Below are 15,944 nucleotides of genomic sequence, written 5' to 3'. Positions count from 1 at the left end.
CACCACGCTAGTATTTTTGTTGATCTAGCTAGATCTTGAGGATGTCAATGAAGTTCTTCCCTTCAGCAATGTCATTGTTTGCCAGAAAGTTAAGAAAATCCCTAAAGCTGCTTTCCCTATACTTCTGAGGATGCTGATCATCCACAAGCTCTATAGCGGACTCCATCTTATCATCTATCCCCAAACTGAACAAGCAAGTAATGGAGATCCTGGTTCTGACACTGTTAAGTGTAGCCCTGTGCACCACACTCTTGTACAAACCATTGCTGAGGACCTCAAAGTGGTCACCCACATGCACTTGAAGGGCACCAGGAATGTGTGGGATTGCCTTCCAAGTTCCATCCTCAAAGTCCATTATCTCAAGGCCAGGGCAGCTTTGGTAGAGAATGGTGAGGCAGCTGTAGTCAGAATGCGGTGGGAGGCCAAGTGCAATCTCTGGCTCTGGGCAGGGTGGGTAGCAGTTCACTGCCATCACTTGCATCCCATCTTCAATCTTTTTGGTCAGGTTTGTTGGGTTTTTTAGTCCAAGACTCTCAATCACTGCTTCCATCACCTCTAACCCCACTTTCTTCACTTCTTCACAATATCTCCCCATCTTTTCCCTATCAAATTTAAAACATTTAATTTAGTTCACTTTACAATATAATCATTTCATCTTCAATTAAACTTGTATCTATACTGTGGATACGTTCAGGGATCAATCCCTGGAGGGTGCAATTTATCTTTTTGATGTTAAAAAATAAAACAGTACAAACTCCCATCATAGACAATATTTTTCTCTCTATTATTACATAATATATCTATTATTTTCCTCTCTTCTCTTTTTTTCTCTTACTAATATTTTCCATTTTATTATGAGGCTTTGAATAAAATATTTCAACTTTTTTGAGAAGCCGAACATTTTTTAAATTGCAATATATTTATGCCTAGAAAAACTACAGACATTCAATCAGAATTAAAAGTTCATTGAACTTATAACAGGGTATACCTATGTTTGCAAATAGGACAAATGAGTGAAGAGTGGGACAATACAATATTGATAGGGATATGTAAATGGAAATGATCACGATCGTCAAAGGCAAAATAACTTGGATGATTATAGGTAACCCCATAAGTGAGTTAAGAATGCTAATTCAAATAAGAATCAAGGACAAGAAATATATTAATATTTCAGCTAAAGCTTTCCAAAATATATAAAAAAGGGTTTGTCTTGTTAAAGAAATATAAAAATGTGAAAATAATATTTGAGAATTGTTGATAATTAATTCTTTAAATATTAGTTTTGACTTTGAGGTATTTTCAAAATGATATGGAGCAGATCATGTTAAAGCTTATCCACAGTGCACATTAGAAACCGACAGATGAACGAAATCTAACACGTGACATGTGATGATACAATATAGAAAAATTATGGGTAAATAGTCAACTTGGTCCTTGAATGTGTTAGCCGTCTTCACATTGGTCCCTAAACTTCTAAAATGTCTCACACAGTCCTTGAATGTGGCAAAACTCCTTCACGGTAGTCCCTGAGTTAAAAAAAGTTGACGGACGTTAACGGAATGCTGACATGGATTTTTTTTTGGCAAGGGTTAAGCTTATGTGTCATTTGAATGTTGGGAAAGGTTTAAAGCTTCAATTTAGTCCCTGTCCTTGAAAAAAAAATTCTCTCTCCCCCATCTTCCTCTACCTCTCCCCACCACCATCACCCTCTCTTCCTCCCCAACCGTCCACCCACTCCACCACCACCACCACTCTAAAATCTCATCACAAAAACCATAAACACATGATTCATGTTGTCTCCTTTTTTCACACCTGAAAACCAGAGATCTTGACAAGGAACGCCTGAAACAGCAAATAGAAAAAGGAAAAAAAATGATTTTTTAGGTACAATTCTCTTGATTGATGAGGAATCTAAACAAAATTGAACCAAATCTGATGAAATCATGGACGGAGGTAGCGGCAGTGCGGGTTTGAGTGTTGGAGGTTCTGGGTTCCTTTATTTCTTCTCCTTTCTCTGTTTATGGCTTAGGGAAGGTTGGGGTTGTTTCGGGTGAGGGGTTTTGGAAGTGGCTTGGATTTAGAGAGGAGAATCAGCGGTGGTGGAGCTTTTTGAAAAGGGTATTTGAAGGTGTTGAGGAGAGAATCGATGATGGTGGATGACGAAGATTGATGGAGAAATGGATTTTCACTTCTGCAATTTTTGTAGATGATGAAGGGGATTTGCTCTGATTTTGTTATGTGGTGGAAGGGGAAAATCAAAGAAAGAGATGATGAGTGAAGAAAATGGTGATTATTATTGAAAAAAATTTGATGTGGGTTAAGGAGCTGGGAATGGAAGAGATTTCATGGAGGTTGTGGCTGGTTTAGGAAGGAGGTGACGGTAGCAGCATGATTTGTTTTGTTTATTTATTTATTAAACTATTTTATTTTATTATTTTCTGGGTTAAAATGCCACATAAGCTCAGTCTTGCCAAAAAAAAATTCATGTCAGCATTCCGTTAACGTCCATCAACTTTTTTTAACCCAGGGACTACTGTGAAAGAGTTTTGCCACATTCAGGGACTGTGGGAGACATTTTAGAAGTTTAGGGACCAATGTGAAGGCGGCTGACACATTCGAGGACCAAGTTGGTTATTTACCCGAAAAATTATAGAAAACTTCCGTCTTCATTTCATGGTCATCGACGACTTCACAATATATAATCCAACCGCTTATTGATGTACATTAAAATATTTGGCTGTTAAGAACTGCATGTCAAATAGTGATAAGAATGCTATGGTTTCAAAGTTAGGGTAATCGGTTTGAAGTCATTTCTTTATATGAAGCTGACAACCATTCATCTTTCAATTTTGTGCTCAGATGTAAATCTATACAACATTCATGTTTGTACCTGTAGTCTGGTGGGTTTTGTGGCCACAAGTGAATCCAATCCTTCAAAGGGTGAGCATAGTGTTTGAGAAAAACCCTCCAAAATTGGACTTTGTCAATCCCATCTTTTAAGCTCGTTCCGCACCTCACTGGCTTGTGCACATCGTTTGACATTAACTTCATCTTCTCTCTTGTCGGCAAATCAAAGAATTTGCCAGCCACACTTAGAGCATCATCTAGCATTGCCTCACTAACCCCATGCTTCACAACCTGTAAGTTTTAATTAATTCCAACTTCATGGAATCATCAAATGTATCATCTCAAGGTTAAATTAAAGTATGAAATTGTAACGGATAAATTTACTTAAAACTTTTATAATTTTATGGGCAATTCTATGTGAAAATTTGTTTTTTACTACAAACATCTAGTTTACTTATGTGCTAAAATCAACGTGTTGAGAAACTCTTTTAACTTCTAAATCAGATATATTCTAAGTGGAAAAAAAAACCTTATAAATCATTTTTTTTCCAAGGTTGACTAAATATACTTTTAGAAGAGTATAATCCTTGAAAAGTATGCATAGTAGTATTAGTAAGTCAAATAGGTCAAGTAGAGTATACATACTGTTTTGTGATTTGTCAAATACCAACTATATACATCCTATTAAAATGGAAAGCTGGGTATTTGCTATACGTACAAAATGTTTTAGGACTTTGAATTTTTCAAAAAGTATTTTATAATTCTAAAAAAATGGAGATGAAAATTAAAAAGAAAATTGTAATCTGCTATAGCTAGCAGATCAACTTATAGAGGTGGAGTAAAGAAATGGAAAAAAGATAACGTGATCATTAGAGTTTTGATAAACAAACAGAAAAATTGGATGGAAAGAAAAAAAGATTATGACAACATTTTTGGAACACTTATATTTGGTCCCCGTAGGCCGTAACAAACCCAAATTGAATGCTAATTAAAGTATGTATACTACTACTATTATCATCACAACATCGAAAGAAATTAGAAACTTACTTGAAAGAAACCCCAACGATGACATGCATCTTTAATTTGTTGAATAACATGGGATCTTGATATTGAGCTATTCTTAAGGGCAGCCATATCAATAACAGGAACTCTAGCATCTTTAGGTGCCAAATGCAAGGTTGGAATCACGTAACTTTGAGGGACACAAGAAACACCCTTCTCTTGAGCACTCTCTAATGTGGAGAATGAGCTTGGAATCTCATCTTCATGCTCCATTTCTAGTGCAACTATAACCTAACACCAATAAGCTTGATGCAATGAAAATTATAAGATGCCTCCAATGCATTAATTTGGATTTTATAGCTCAAGTTTGAAGCCAATACTTGGTGAGTAAGTTAGTTAATGATTTGAATTGAGACCTGTTTTGTGATAATTAAGAGGTACAATCCAAAATATGCCTTTTATTTTTTGAAGAATCTGAATTTGGTCTAGTTTCCTGAATCAGAATGCTCAACGCAGTTTTAATTGATGGCTTTCATGTTCAGCACCTAGCTAATATATTGACTCCTATTTGATGGTATTACATGATATATATTCAATTGGAATGGACATAATAGGTCTAATGGGCAAGCAACAATTACTAGTTGCCACTGCCTATAAAGTTTAATTTTGAGCCATTTGCAAAATTCTCAGTAAATTTATATTGAAATTAAAATAAACACGTATATTTTGATTATTTTCTTATTCCATTGGGCCAAAATGCAGCTTTTTGAATTTGGGTATAGTTTCGTCCAAAACCACTTTGCCCATAATAATATGATAAAACAACAGGCCTGAATCAAAGTCTCAAATGGTATTGTATAATGTTCCAATCATTCAGGTGTATGCTAATAAATGCAGTTTGACGCGTTGGAGAAGTGCAACTCTTTGGAATGCTTATCCATATGTAAAGTCCCTGCTTATAAAAAAAAATTAAAATGTAAAGTCCCTCATTCCCTCATTTATGCTCTGTTTGTTTAGCATGAAAACAAGTGGAAGGAAAACAAGAGGATGAAAGTTGAATGGAAAACACTTGAATGGAAAACACAAGTCTTGGTTGTTTGGATAACAATGAAAATTTGAGGGGGAAGGAATACTGACACATGGGTCCCACCATAATGTTTTCCGCACAAGTATGGACAGAAAACTGAAAAAGCAGACATTTCTTTATCAAAAATTGTAATTGAACATCATACTCATTTTCCTTTATCTTACTTTTTCGTCTATTTTACATATATTTTCACTCAATTCAAACATCTTTTAAAATCACCTCATTTTCCACTTATATTCTTTTCATATATATTCTTTCCACTTATATTCCTTCCTCTCATTTTCACCTTTATATCCCAAACAGAGCATTAACTTTCGGAAGGATGTGAACAGAAAATCTACATGAATAAAAATAAAAGAGTAAATAATGAAAAAATAAGGATAAACTATTTTTTTTAATTTTTTAAATAAAAGTAAAAATATAATTAGAGATAGTCTTTTTATATTTAATAAAAATTAAAATATAATTATAGATAGTCTTTTTAAGTAAATATTTTTAGACTTAATTGCAACTTTGGTCCTCGACGTTTACCAATACCACGATTTTGGGCCCCCGCCTAATTTAATTACATGGATATGGTCCCCGACGTTGTAGGTCGTGTGCAACGTTAGTCCTACCGTTTATTTCTTAACGGATGAGACTTACGTGAATGTCCAGTTGGAGAGAGAAAGGAGGTCTGAGGAGAGAGCGAAGCACGTGAGTTCCAAAGCTTCATCTCTTCGATTCTTCACTTTCTCTCATCAATTCCTCTCCAAATTTGTCCCATTGTGTTTCTGGAAGATCACAGGATAATTCTAGGCGCAATTTGACAAGTTCTGGGTAAGAAATTGCGAAGAACAAGACGCTTCAAGCTCTCCGGCGACGCTGCCTAGTTGCCGACGACATTTCACGCCCTGTAACCGCATGTTTCTCCCTCCTTCGATCGACCCACTGCACGAGAACACCTCCATTCTCTTCCTGGAAGCGAGGCGCATCTGCCCCTGGTCCCAGATTCCTCAAACGCTGCGAACGACGCCGCTCCGGTCATCTTCTCCAGCGAGCAAGAAAATCGCATAATCAATCTCTGGTTCGTTCTGACCTTCCTGAACGTGTTTTTGAGCTCTGTTTCTGCATTTAGGACATGAAAAATGTAGTTTTAGGCCCTGAGCATCTCACTTTCGAATTAAACTAAGTAATGAACATGCATGATAAATTTGTTGAGTTCTAGGTTGTCCTGTGTATCAAAATTGATCTCTGCGATGTACTGGAATATTTATATGCCTTTCACGTTGCCTAAAGGTGCGCAGGGAAGGAGGAAAAGGATGGGGAGAAGAGAAACCAAGTTTCTTCTTCTCGGCCTCCATGGCCACCACCTCCATAATGGGAATCCTCCATTACTCTGGCTCTGTACGTGCTGTGTAGGTACTACATGTGACCTTAGAGCAATTCTGGACCAGAAAGGAGGGAAGAGAACTAATGTTTTGAGTTGTTGTAGTTAAGTGCATGAGCTTAACACCTTAATCTCACGTGCTTCCCTCTCTCCTCAGACCTCCTTTCTCTCTCCAACTGGACGTCTATGTAATTAAGCCTCCTCCGATAAGAAATAAACGGTAGGACTAACGTTGCACACAACCTACAACGTCGGAGACCATCCATGTAATTAAATTAGGTGGGGGGACCAAAATCGTGGCATTGGTAAACGTCGGGGAACAAAGTTGCAATTAAGCCATATTTTTATTCTAGTTAACTAAATACATAATTATATATATAGTTATTAGCGCAATATTTACTATTTTAATTAATATGTTATGAATTAAAATACTCATTCTAATTTAATATGTTTCTTAAAATGTATTTAATTTTATACAAAGAGTTAGTATAATATTTTAATTTTTTTTAAAACACACCGGTTTAAACGATTCAACCAGTGATCCAGTGGTTCAACCATCAACCAATTAATCCAGTGCCTTGACCGAGTCGATGACCGATTCGAGTTTTATAACACTGTATACAATTGCAGTCGCGAAAAGCACTCTTTAGTTTAGTTCCTATTTTCTAGATTTTCTAGATGAGTCTTATAAGCAAAAAGCAGAACCTATAGCTATAATTGCAGCAGTAGCTAGTCGTCACTGATAGAACCCTAAGTTGCAGAATGAACATAAAGAAAAGAACCCTTGCAGACAGTGACAGATCTAAGTAAACAAGTATGAGGGCAATGCCCTCACTTGAATATGAAAAAATGCATTAGAAAAAAATTTGAGTAGTAAAAGTATGTGGTTTTTTATGATTTCTTTGATAAATATTGCCGTCACTTATGTCTCATATTGCTAAATGCCCTCACTTGTGCCGCACATTGTTAAATGCTCTCACTTGAGTAGTAAAAATATGTGGTTTTTTGTTGTTCCTTTGGTAAAAAATGTTTTGACTCGTGTCTCTTTTGGTAAAAAATGTTCTCACCTCTAATTGTATATGTTAATTTTTTCTATTACGAATTTATATGTATATTTTGCCATCACTACATAAAATTTCTGGATCCGTGACTGCTTGCAGACTGAGCTAATATGTGGGACCCACTTATTGAATTGAGGTAACCATTAGGATTAGGACAGAATATGAGAACAATAACCTTTCAATAATATTTTTTCAAACTCATTTTTTAGGTGTAAAGAGGTGAAGTAAGAGAGATGAGAAGAAAGAAGAGAAAGAGTATAAACTTGATCAGCGATTTGATCGGTAGAGACTAGAGATATAAATAAAAAATAAAGGTGCAAAATGAATGGAGTCAACAGGATAATGTAACAGATTGAAAGTGAATAATTGACATTATTTCATATATGTGAAACGGTAATCCGTATGAAGCATTTACAAAAAATATATTGCCTAGAAAATGAATAGAAGAAGTCTCTGAAAGTTAGCTCAAGTGGTAAGAGTTAAGGTACATAAGGGTTGAGTGTGATGAATGATGAAGGAGTTCAGGACTAATTTACGCTTATCACTAAGCAAACTTTTATTTTCGGTCCAGCAATATGGTCAGCTTCCACAATTTATTGTGATGGATTTGTCAAGGCTGATTTAATTCCAATAAATTAAAAGCAACATATACTAATTTGCTGGAGGAATTATCGCCACGTTCAGAACCTAAGGGAAAGCAAATCAATTGGATTTTGACTTATTTGAAAATCATGAAGAGTAAATTAATTGGATGGTCAACAGAATAATGTAACGCATTATATTTCACATATGTGAAACGGTAAACACGACTTAGGAGTGAAGAAAGACAAGTACTGTTCAAAAAAAAAAAAGGAAGAGAAGTAACTAACGCAACAACAATTAAAAGCTCTTTTAGCGGCAATAAAAAAAGCCGCAAACACATTTACCGGCAACCGCAACTTTGCAGTTCAAAGTTGCATCGGAGTCGGTAAAGGCTTCACCGGCGAGTACACCTGGCGTGGTAAATGTTGAACCTTTTTCGCGGCCATAATTTACGCCGATAAAGATGTCATAGATGATCGTTGTAACAACTGTGATTCGCAATCTCATCTTACATATCATTACTTTATAGTTTATAGTCTCTTACTCTCGTTCTCTTGCATTCCCTTTCCTTTCATTAGTCCGATTTGTGTTGTTTCTGTTTCACTGAAATTGGAAATATTAATAAATAAGTAATTAAACAAGAATAACAGAAGATAATAATATTCTAGAAGATAATAATTCGAAAGATTCTAAAAGATATAATTTAGAATGTTCTAAAGAACGAATTTAATTGCGTTTCTTCATAAAATTCAAAGATTTTTTTTATACATCGAAAACTAAAATTCAAAGGTATTTTTAAATTAAATGAAATCTTATCAAATTTCAGAATAAAAGAAGATCAAATCTTAATAGAGTAGGGAACAAGAAACCCTAAGCGAACGACTATAAATAGAGAGGCTTTGGTGATAAACTAGAGTGAAAGAGAAAATAGTAACTTACGAGTTGTGGTTCTATCTTTCAGCCACAATTCTAAAACTCAGTTATTCTGAGTGTGAGAATAAGCTTCATCCTTGTTGTTAGATTGTGCAGAATGTGCAAGACGAAAAGCAATGTTTACAATTTTGCATCACGCAGGTAACTCTTGTCCCTTTACATGTTGAACTTGTGAATTTCATGCTAATTCTCTTCCCTTTACTTGGCAAATATGTTATGTATGCTTTCGTGATTAGGGTTTAGTACTGCTTGTGTCATGTATGTATCTATATCATTGCAAGTTGTTTGAGTATTACAAGCAAACTTAATTATCAGTTAATGTATACAAATATACCAATGAACAAATTTCCTTGTCTTCTGTGGCCGGTCTTTCTGCCTCCAATGTCCTTGTCTTCATCGAGAGGCCATCTGCTTCTCCATATCAAAACAATCAATCATCGCCGCAACCTTGCAGCCGCTGTGTTGGTGGCAGGACACATCTCCTTTTCAGGCCAACGCCGTGCTGTTGCTGTTTAGGCGGTCTTCTTCTTATGTCCATGGAGGTGTCTCTCTTCTCTCTGGTACAACAGCGTTTCTTTCTCACATATATTATTAGATTAGGTTTCCTTTTGTTTTAGATTTATGCATTATATTAATAAAACGAGAAATAAATTCAAAATAAAAGATGCAGCTGCAGCAGCAGCAGCTACCATGAATTCGTTAGGATAGTTTTTTTAACTTTTCCTTTCCTTTATTCATATTTGATTTGTTTAAAGGAAATATATAAAAATCATTAATATTAAGATAACTAACGCTTAAAAACCTAAAAGTTAATAAACTAGATAAAAACAAAACACAAAATCAAATAATGGAAAAGTGACAAGATATATTTTCACAAAATACATCAATATCAAATATCCTAAATAGTAATAAAATAGAATACAACAAATTTCAAAGATACTCTTGTGTCATTGTAAATTTAAATTATCATTCTTCAGGTTAGAAGTTCTTTTTCAAGGAATGCTGTCTCATTCGCCGGTTTAGTGTGGACTGAGGAGACTCCTCCTGAAGTCGTTTCTCTTGTAGACTCTGATATTTTTGCTTCTTTGCCAGCTTAATATTCAAGTTCCGGCTTTTTAAGTCTTTCAAGCTCCGATTTCTTCAAGCCTTTCATAGTCAAGCTCAAGCTCAAGCTTCTTCAAGTCGTTCGTAATCAAGCTTTCTCCAATCCTTTCAAGTCAAGTTTTTTCAAGCTTTTCCTCAGAACTATGTTGCCTTATGTTTCTCTAAAAAGAATAGGTAGGCCGAAAGTCTTCCCATCAGAAACCCCAAATAAAATTTCATTTAAGCCCTCAAAACTTTGTGGCATAGAAGACCCCATTGCACAACATGGGATATATAGGCGCAATCCTAAAATGCTTGTCAGGCACAAATTGTTAATTATATAAATCTATATTGCCTTAATTTATTGAATTTAAATATGTACTACAAACATACTTTTTTGGGGGTAACCGTTTTATAAACGGATGTCGTAGGGTTCTAGTATCTTCCCTACGCATAATTGACTCTCGCACATAACTTTATGGGGTTTTTAATGTTTCCCGCTTTAAAAATATTGGCGGCGAATCACCTAAACTTTAACCTTTTAGCGTCGTCCCGGGTTGCGACATGAAAGGTTCATCATCATCTTCTTCATCCATGACTTCCAGGAGAAATGATGCGGCTCTCAAATGCAGAAAAGTGAACAGAGTATTAGCAAGGTTTGCGGAAACACATCTCCAAATTAGAGAGGAATATAAAGCCAAAGGAGAATCAGTCTCACAAATCAAAGCGCTGAATGAGACAATACAGAGAATGAGGGATAAGTCACAATGCGAAAACACTAAAAAGCAACTAGGAGCTATTGAAGGTATCAAAATTGGCGACAGGTTTCGATACAGGGGAGAGCTTGTTGTTATAGGACTTCATCATCAATCAATAAAGGGAATTGATTACATGTGGGAGGATGACATCTCCTTCGCCACAAGCATTCTGGTGACCAATCGCAAAGATAATACCATTGTTCTGTACTAGGGCAAGCTTACGTAAAAGAGTGACAGAAAGTAAACCCTAGCAGAGCACTAAAATAGCAAAACTACCATAAAAGGAATATTCTCATTAATGCTGAAAAAGTTGGTTTCGTACAAGTGGATGACCTCCCCTTTTATAGAGGGGGTGGTCATGATATGGACTTTTCCTATATTTGGGCCTGACAATCAGGGCCCAAATCCCTGTACATATAAGACAAATCCAAAGGAATCTTCCAGCTGGCTTGTGGGTCCATCATCTAAGGGAGGGCAATGAAGCTCGTTGTGTTGCACTTCCCGCCATGGCTATCTTCAATGGTTTATTGTTCATTTTGGGCGGGACATAATCTTCTTTATGTCCCGCCCAGTCCACATGCCCCCAAGACATGAAACTCGAGTAAAGAGTCGAAATGTCTTCATCATGTTACCTAGTAGTTCGCCTCTATTGTTTATTCGTTCCTCGCCATTTTACTTTCGTTGTTACATCGCCATTTTCACGCTTCGCCACCTTTGTTGCCGTTTCAAAGATATGTCGCCATTAATCATAACCGTCAACCACGTCTTTTCAACTGACGCACGTATCCTTATTTTCCGGGATTTCGTCATCATTTGTTATAAATGCAATCTTCAGTTGTGCGTCTCGAGGAGTAATGTCTTTTCGCTTCCTACCTTTTCAAATTTCAAATCCCACGATCCCACGATCTTCCCCCACTCATTCTCTCTCTTCCTTTCTCTCTATAAAATCCCCTTTTCACCTTTCATTTTTCACTTTCTTAAAACTTTTGTTCTGAAAACCCTTTTCACCGCAGCTTTCATTCTCTTCTTTGAACTCCGGTGAACCTTTTCTTCCTCCGGCCGTCGTCATTGCGCGGTGCTCCCCTATCGCCGACGTTCTCCTTTCTCAAATTCACAGTTCTCCCTCTGGTTAGTTTTTCTCTTTCTTGAGATTCTTCGTTTACTTCTTTTTTCTCTGACTCTGTTCATCTTCTTTCTTCTTTTGACTCTGTTCATCTTCTTTTTACTTTTAGTTTGTTCATCTTCTTTCTTCTTTTTATGAAACTGCCTCGCATGTCTTTACCAAACGCTAGCCTTTCTTCCCTAGAACTTTCTTCACCCTCCACGGAGGAGGAAGTTGTCGCCCCCTCTATAATTGAAATTCACTCCTCGCCTTCTACCCATGATGATTCTGGTCCCGCCGGTTCTGTAGACTCAATTCTCTCCTCTAATGGAGATTTGTCTTCACCTGAATGGCGCTCTGACGTGCATTTAGTTGAAGATAAATGTCTGTTGCATTCTGTCTGGAGCAGTGTTGGGAGCATTAATTCGCTTCGAATATCTGCTCAAGGTTTCACGAAGATAAATCCCGCCACCTCGAATAATGAAGATCATCTGTTGAATGTCCTCCCATGTGGCGACGATGACTGTGTTCTGTTGCGCAAAGAACCAGCCGATGAATCGCCCGATTTCTTCTTTGTTTATGGCTATTTCTTCTTAGACTTGAACATCAAACTTCCTTTCTCGCCATTTATATGCCACGTTCTTTCTTTTCTGAATGTGGCGCCTTGCCAACTCCAGCCCAACGCCTGGGGTTTTCTCCGCTGCTTTGAAATTCTTTGTGAACACCTGAGTTTCACTCCAACCTATACTTTGTTCTTCCTTTTCTATAAATCAGTCACCACTAAACCTACTTCTGTGAAATGGGTTCCACTTTTAGCCCGTAAGAACATGAGTCGGTTCACCGCCCTTAAAAGCCATTACAAAGTATGGCAGAAAAAATACTTTAAAGTTGTGGAGTCGCCCGAAATAAAGAACTTGTTCCGAGATTCCGACAATAACCCTCTCTTCCCTTTTTACTGGACCAAGAACCCTCGCCGAAAAATATCCGTTTCATATGACGCCTTGGATGAATCTGAACAAGGCGTCGCTGATTACCTCCGCACACTACCGGTAATTTCCGGTCACGACTTGATTGAGGCGTCGAAATCCGGCACTTTAAATCAATTTTTTAGTAAGTTTATAATCTTTGCACATAACTTGTTTCTCTTTTTGTTCATGTATCTTGTCTAATTGGTGTTTTCCATACAGCTACGATGGGAAAAAGCAAGGTTGACGCGAACCCTATCAAGATGAAGGAATACCTCGCCCAATCTGCCGCGGCGGCGAAGAAGAGGGCCGCCGAGACTGAGCAGAAGAAGAAGAATGAAGGTACTTCGGGTTCTGACAACGTCAGGGACCCTAAACGTCAAAAAACTTCAAGTGCTGCTGGTGGTAAGCCTCTCCACCAATCGACTCTTGATCCAAAAAGTCATCCAGCTGAGAAAAAGAAGGGACATGATAATGTCCCGCCCCCTCAACAAGATTCAAGCGCGCTGATCAACCGCCCACCAACTCCATTTGGCCAGGCTGGCCCTAGTTCAGCCATTGGTGGCGAGGCTCCTCCCCCTTTGCTAAGTTTGAATGATCCTCACTTCAACGGGCTGGAATTCATGACCCGTACTTTTGACAACCGGATTCACAAGGACATTTCTGGTCAAGGCCCCCCCAACATTGCTTCCTTGGCGATCCATCACGCGCTTTCCGCCGCCAGTACTGTGGCGGGAATGGCTCAGTGCGTGAAGGAGTTGATCTCAGCCAAGAACCGTTTTGAGAAGAAGGTAGCTGATTACAAGACAGCCTATGAGCGGGCTAAAACTGATGCTGAGACTGCCAACAAAAAGCTGAAATCTGCTGAGGAGAAGTGTGCTAAGTTAACTGAAGACTTGGCTGCTTCGGACCTGCTTCTTCAAAAGACCAAGTCTCTTAAAGAAGCCATAAATGACAAGCACACTGCCATTCAAGCCAAATACCAAAAGTTGGAAAAGAAATATGATCGCCTGAATGCTTCCATCATAGGGCGTGCTTCTCTCCAATATGCTCAAGGCTTTCTGGCGGCTAAAGAGCAGATCAGTGTAGTTGAGCCGGGCTTTGATCTTACCCGCATTGGGTGGCTGAAGGAGATCAAGGATGGTCAAGTGGTTGGTGATGATGACATTAGCCTCGACCTCCTTCCCCAATTCGATGATGAGAGTGAGCCCGAAGAAGATGGCGAGGATGGGAATGAGCAGCACAGGAATGAGGATCAAGAGAAGGAAGATCCTCAAGCTGGGACAAGCCAGGGCAACAACGCCAACAACGAGAACCTGGCTTGAATTTGTTTTTATTTTATGAAGTTGAAATTTTTCTTTGGGCATTGCCCTGTCTTTTATTTTCATTCCGAATCATGTATGGGCGTCGCCCCCTTTTCTCTACTTTAAATGAATCATTTTAAGTTCATTCGTTGTTTTAGTTGTTTCCCACTTTCGTTGTTACTTTGGTTTACGTACCTTAGCCGATTTTTCGACGAGGCTTGGTTTCTAGTGGCCACTAGAATTGCCAAGGCTTTTAACTTTTGAAGGCGATACTCTCTTATTCCGAAAGGTTTACTCGCGGTATTGCATACCTTGATACGATTTGCATTGCATGAACTCGTAATATAAATTAAAAAATATATGCGATTCTGTTGAAATGAACTTTTTCATTAATTTTCTTTCGTATGGGAACAATTGTCCCTTCATTACAAATGTCGCCTCATTAAAAACCTTTCCAAAGAAAGGGAAAAAGAGTGCGACTTCATTTACATTTGTTGTTTCTATTAACTAAAATACTGCTTTAGATGGGAGGCGTTCCATGTTCGTGGAACCTTTTGACCATTTAGTTGTTCCAACTTATAAGCTCCTCCTCCAACATCGCCAACAATCCTGTAAGGCCCGCCCCAGTTGGGTGAAAGTTTGTTGTGTTTATCGGGTATTGTATTTTTTCGGAGTACTAAGTCTCCTACCCTCATTTTTCTTGGCACTACTTTCGTTGAGAATTTTCTTGCCACCTTCACTTTTCCCGCCTCATTTCTTATGTGAGCCTCTCGTTGTTCCTCGGGCAGCATGATTAGATTTGCTATTAAGTTTTCTCCGTTGTCATTCTCATTAAACCGAGCCACTCGCCAACTTTGGTTTTCAATTTCCACTGGGAGCATGGCGTCAGTTCCATAAGTTAAACGATACGGGGTTTCCTTTGTGCTTGACTGTTCCGTGGTGTTGTATGCCCAAAGAACGCCTGGCAGTTCCTCCGCCCAAAGCCCTTTTGCTTCATCCAGTTTCTTCTTTAACCCTTTCAGGATAACCTTGTTAGCCGATTCAGCCTGCCCATTGGTTTGTGGATGTTCTACAGAGGCAAATCGCATCTCGATTCCCATTTCTGCACAGAATTCCCGGGTAACACTACTTGTGAATTGGGTTCCATTATCCATTACTAACGCCATGGGGACCCCAAATCTACAAACGATCCTTCGCCACAGGAAGTTCCTAACCTTGGCAGCTGTGATAGTCGCCACCGCCTCGGCTTCTATCCACTTAGTGAAGTAATCAACCGCCACGATGATGTACTTCATTTGTGCCTTCGCTACAGGGAATGGTCCTAAGATATCAGTCCCCCACATGGCGAACGGCCAAGGCGCCATCATAGTTGTTAATTCTTCTGGTGGAGCCTTGTGCAAGTCAGAAAAGACTTGACATTTTTCACATTTCTTAACATACTCCAAACAATCCTTCTTCATGGTTGGCCAATAGAATCCTGCTCTTATCACTTTTGTTGCCAATGATCGCCCGCCGATATGACTAGAACATACACCTTCGTGGACTTCCGCCATTATTCCGAGGGCGTCCTTGGTATCGACACATTTGAGCATAGGAGACATGATTCCTCGCCGATACAACTCACCATCCACCAGTGTGTAGAAACTGGCTTCCCTGCGTTTTGTTCTCGTGTTCAAATCATCCTCCTTTGGTGGATTCTCTAAGGTGGTCTTAATCGCTTCCATCCAAGGTAACTCGCCCTCACTGACCGACTTTACACCTTTCAACTTTATTTCTACCAAATCAATGCTCGGGCGAGGCAGGGTTTCTTGAATGACTGTTTGGTAGTTGCCCAATCTCCCTGTGCTTGCC

General features: G+C 38.4%; 2 protein-coding genes across 2 annotated transcripts; one reads left to right on the top strand and one right to left on the bottom strand.

Annotated features, from left to right (window-relative positions):
* Positions 1 to 28: 28 nt before the first annotated feature.
* Positions 29 to 3,141, bottom strand: LOC130722836 (flavanone 3-dioxygenase 3). Its single transcript, XM_057573684.1, has 2 exons — positions 2,891 to 3,141; positions 29 to 602 (listed from the first exon to the last, which is right to left on the bottom strand). The coding sequence occupies exons 1-2, from the start codon at positions 3,109 to 3,111 to the stop codon at positions 29 to 31; spliced, it is 795 nt and encodes a 264-aa protein (XP_057429667.1). The 5' UTR covers positions 3,112 to 3,141.
* A 7,387-nt stretch (positions 3,142 to 10,528) lies between these two features.
* On the top strand, positions 10,529 to 10,933 carry LOC130722983 (YDG domain-containing protein At5g47150-like). The gene has a single exon (XM_057573890.1). It carries the CDS (start codon positions 10,529 to 10,531, stop codon positions 10,931 to 10,933), a length of 405 nt encoding a protein of 134 aa, XP_057429873.1.
* Positions 10,934 to 15,944: the final 5,011 nt, after the last annotated feature.

The sequence above is a fragment of the Lotus japonicus genome, chromosome 6, assembly GCF_012489685.1.
Source record: "Lotus japonicus ecotype B-129 chromosome 6, LjGifu_v1.2".
In the NCBI taxonomy this organism is placed as follows: Eukaryota; Viridiplantae; Streptophyta; class Magnoliopsida; order Fabales; family Fabaceae; genus Lotus; species Lotus japonicus.
The sequence above is the reverse complement of the archived record's forward strand: the minus strand, read 5'-3'. Positions and strand labels throughout refer to the sequence as shown.

Excerpts from the sequence above, each read along its gene's own strand:
- LOC130722836 (XM_057573684.1), bottom strand. The coding sequence starts at position 3,111 with ATGCTAGATGATGCTCTAAGTGTGGCTGGCAAATTCTTTGATTTGCCG. Across the intron at positions 603-2,890 it reads CAAAACCCACCAGACTACAG|GGAAAAGATGGGGAGATATT; the intron begins GTACAAACATGA and ends TAAATTTGATAG.
- LOC130722983 (XM_057573890.1), top strand. The coding sequence starts at position 10,529 with ATGAAAGGTTCATCATCATCTTCTTCATCCATGACTTCCAGGAGAAAT.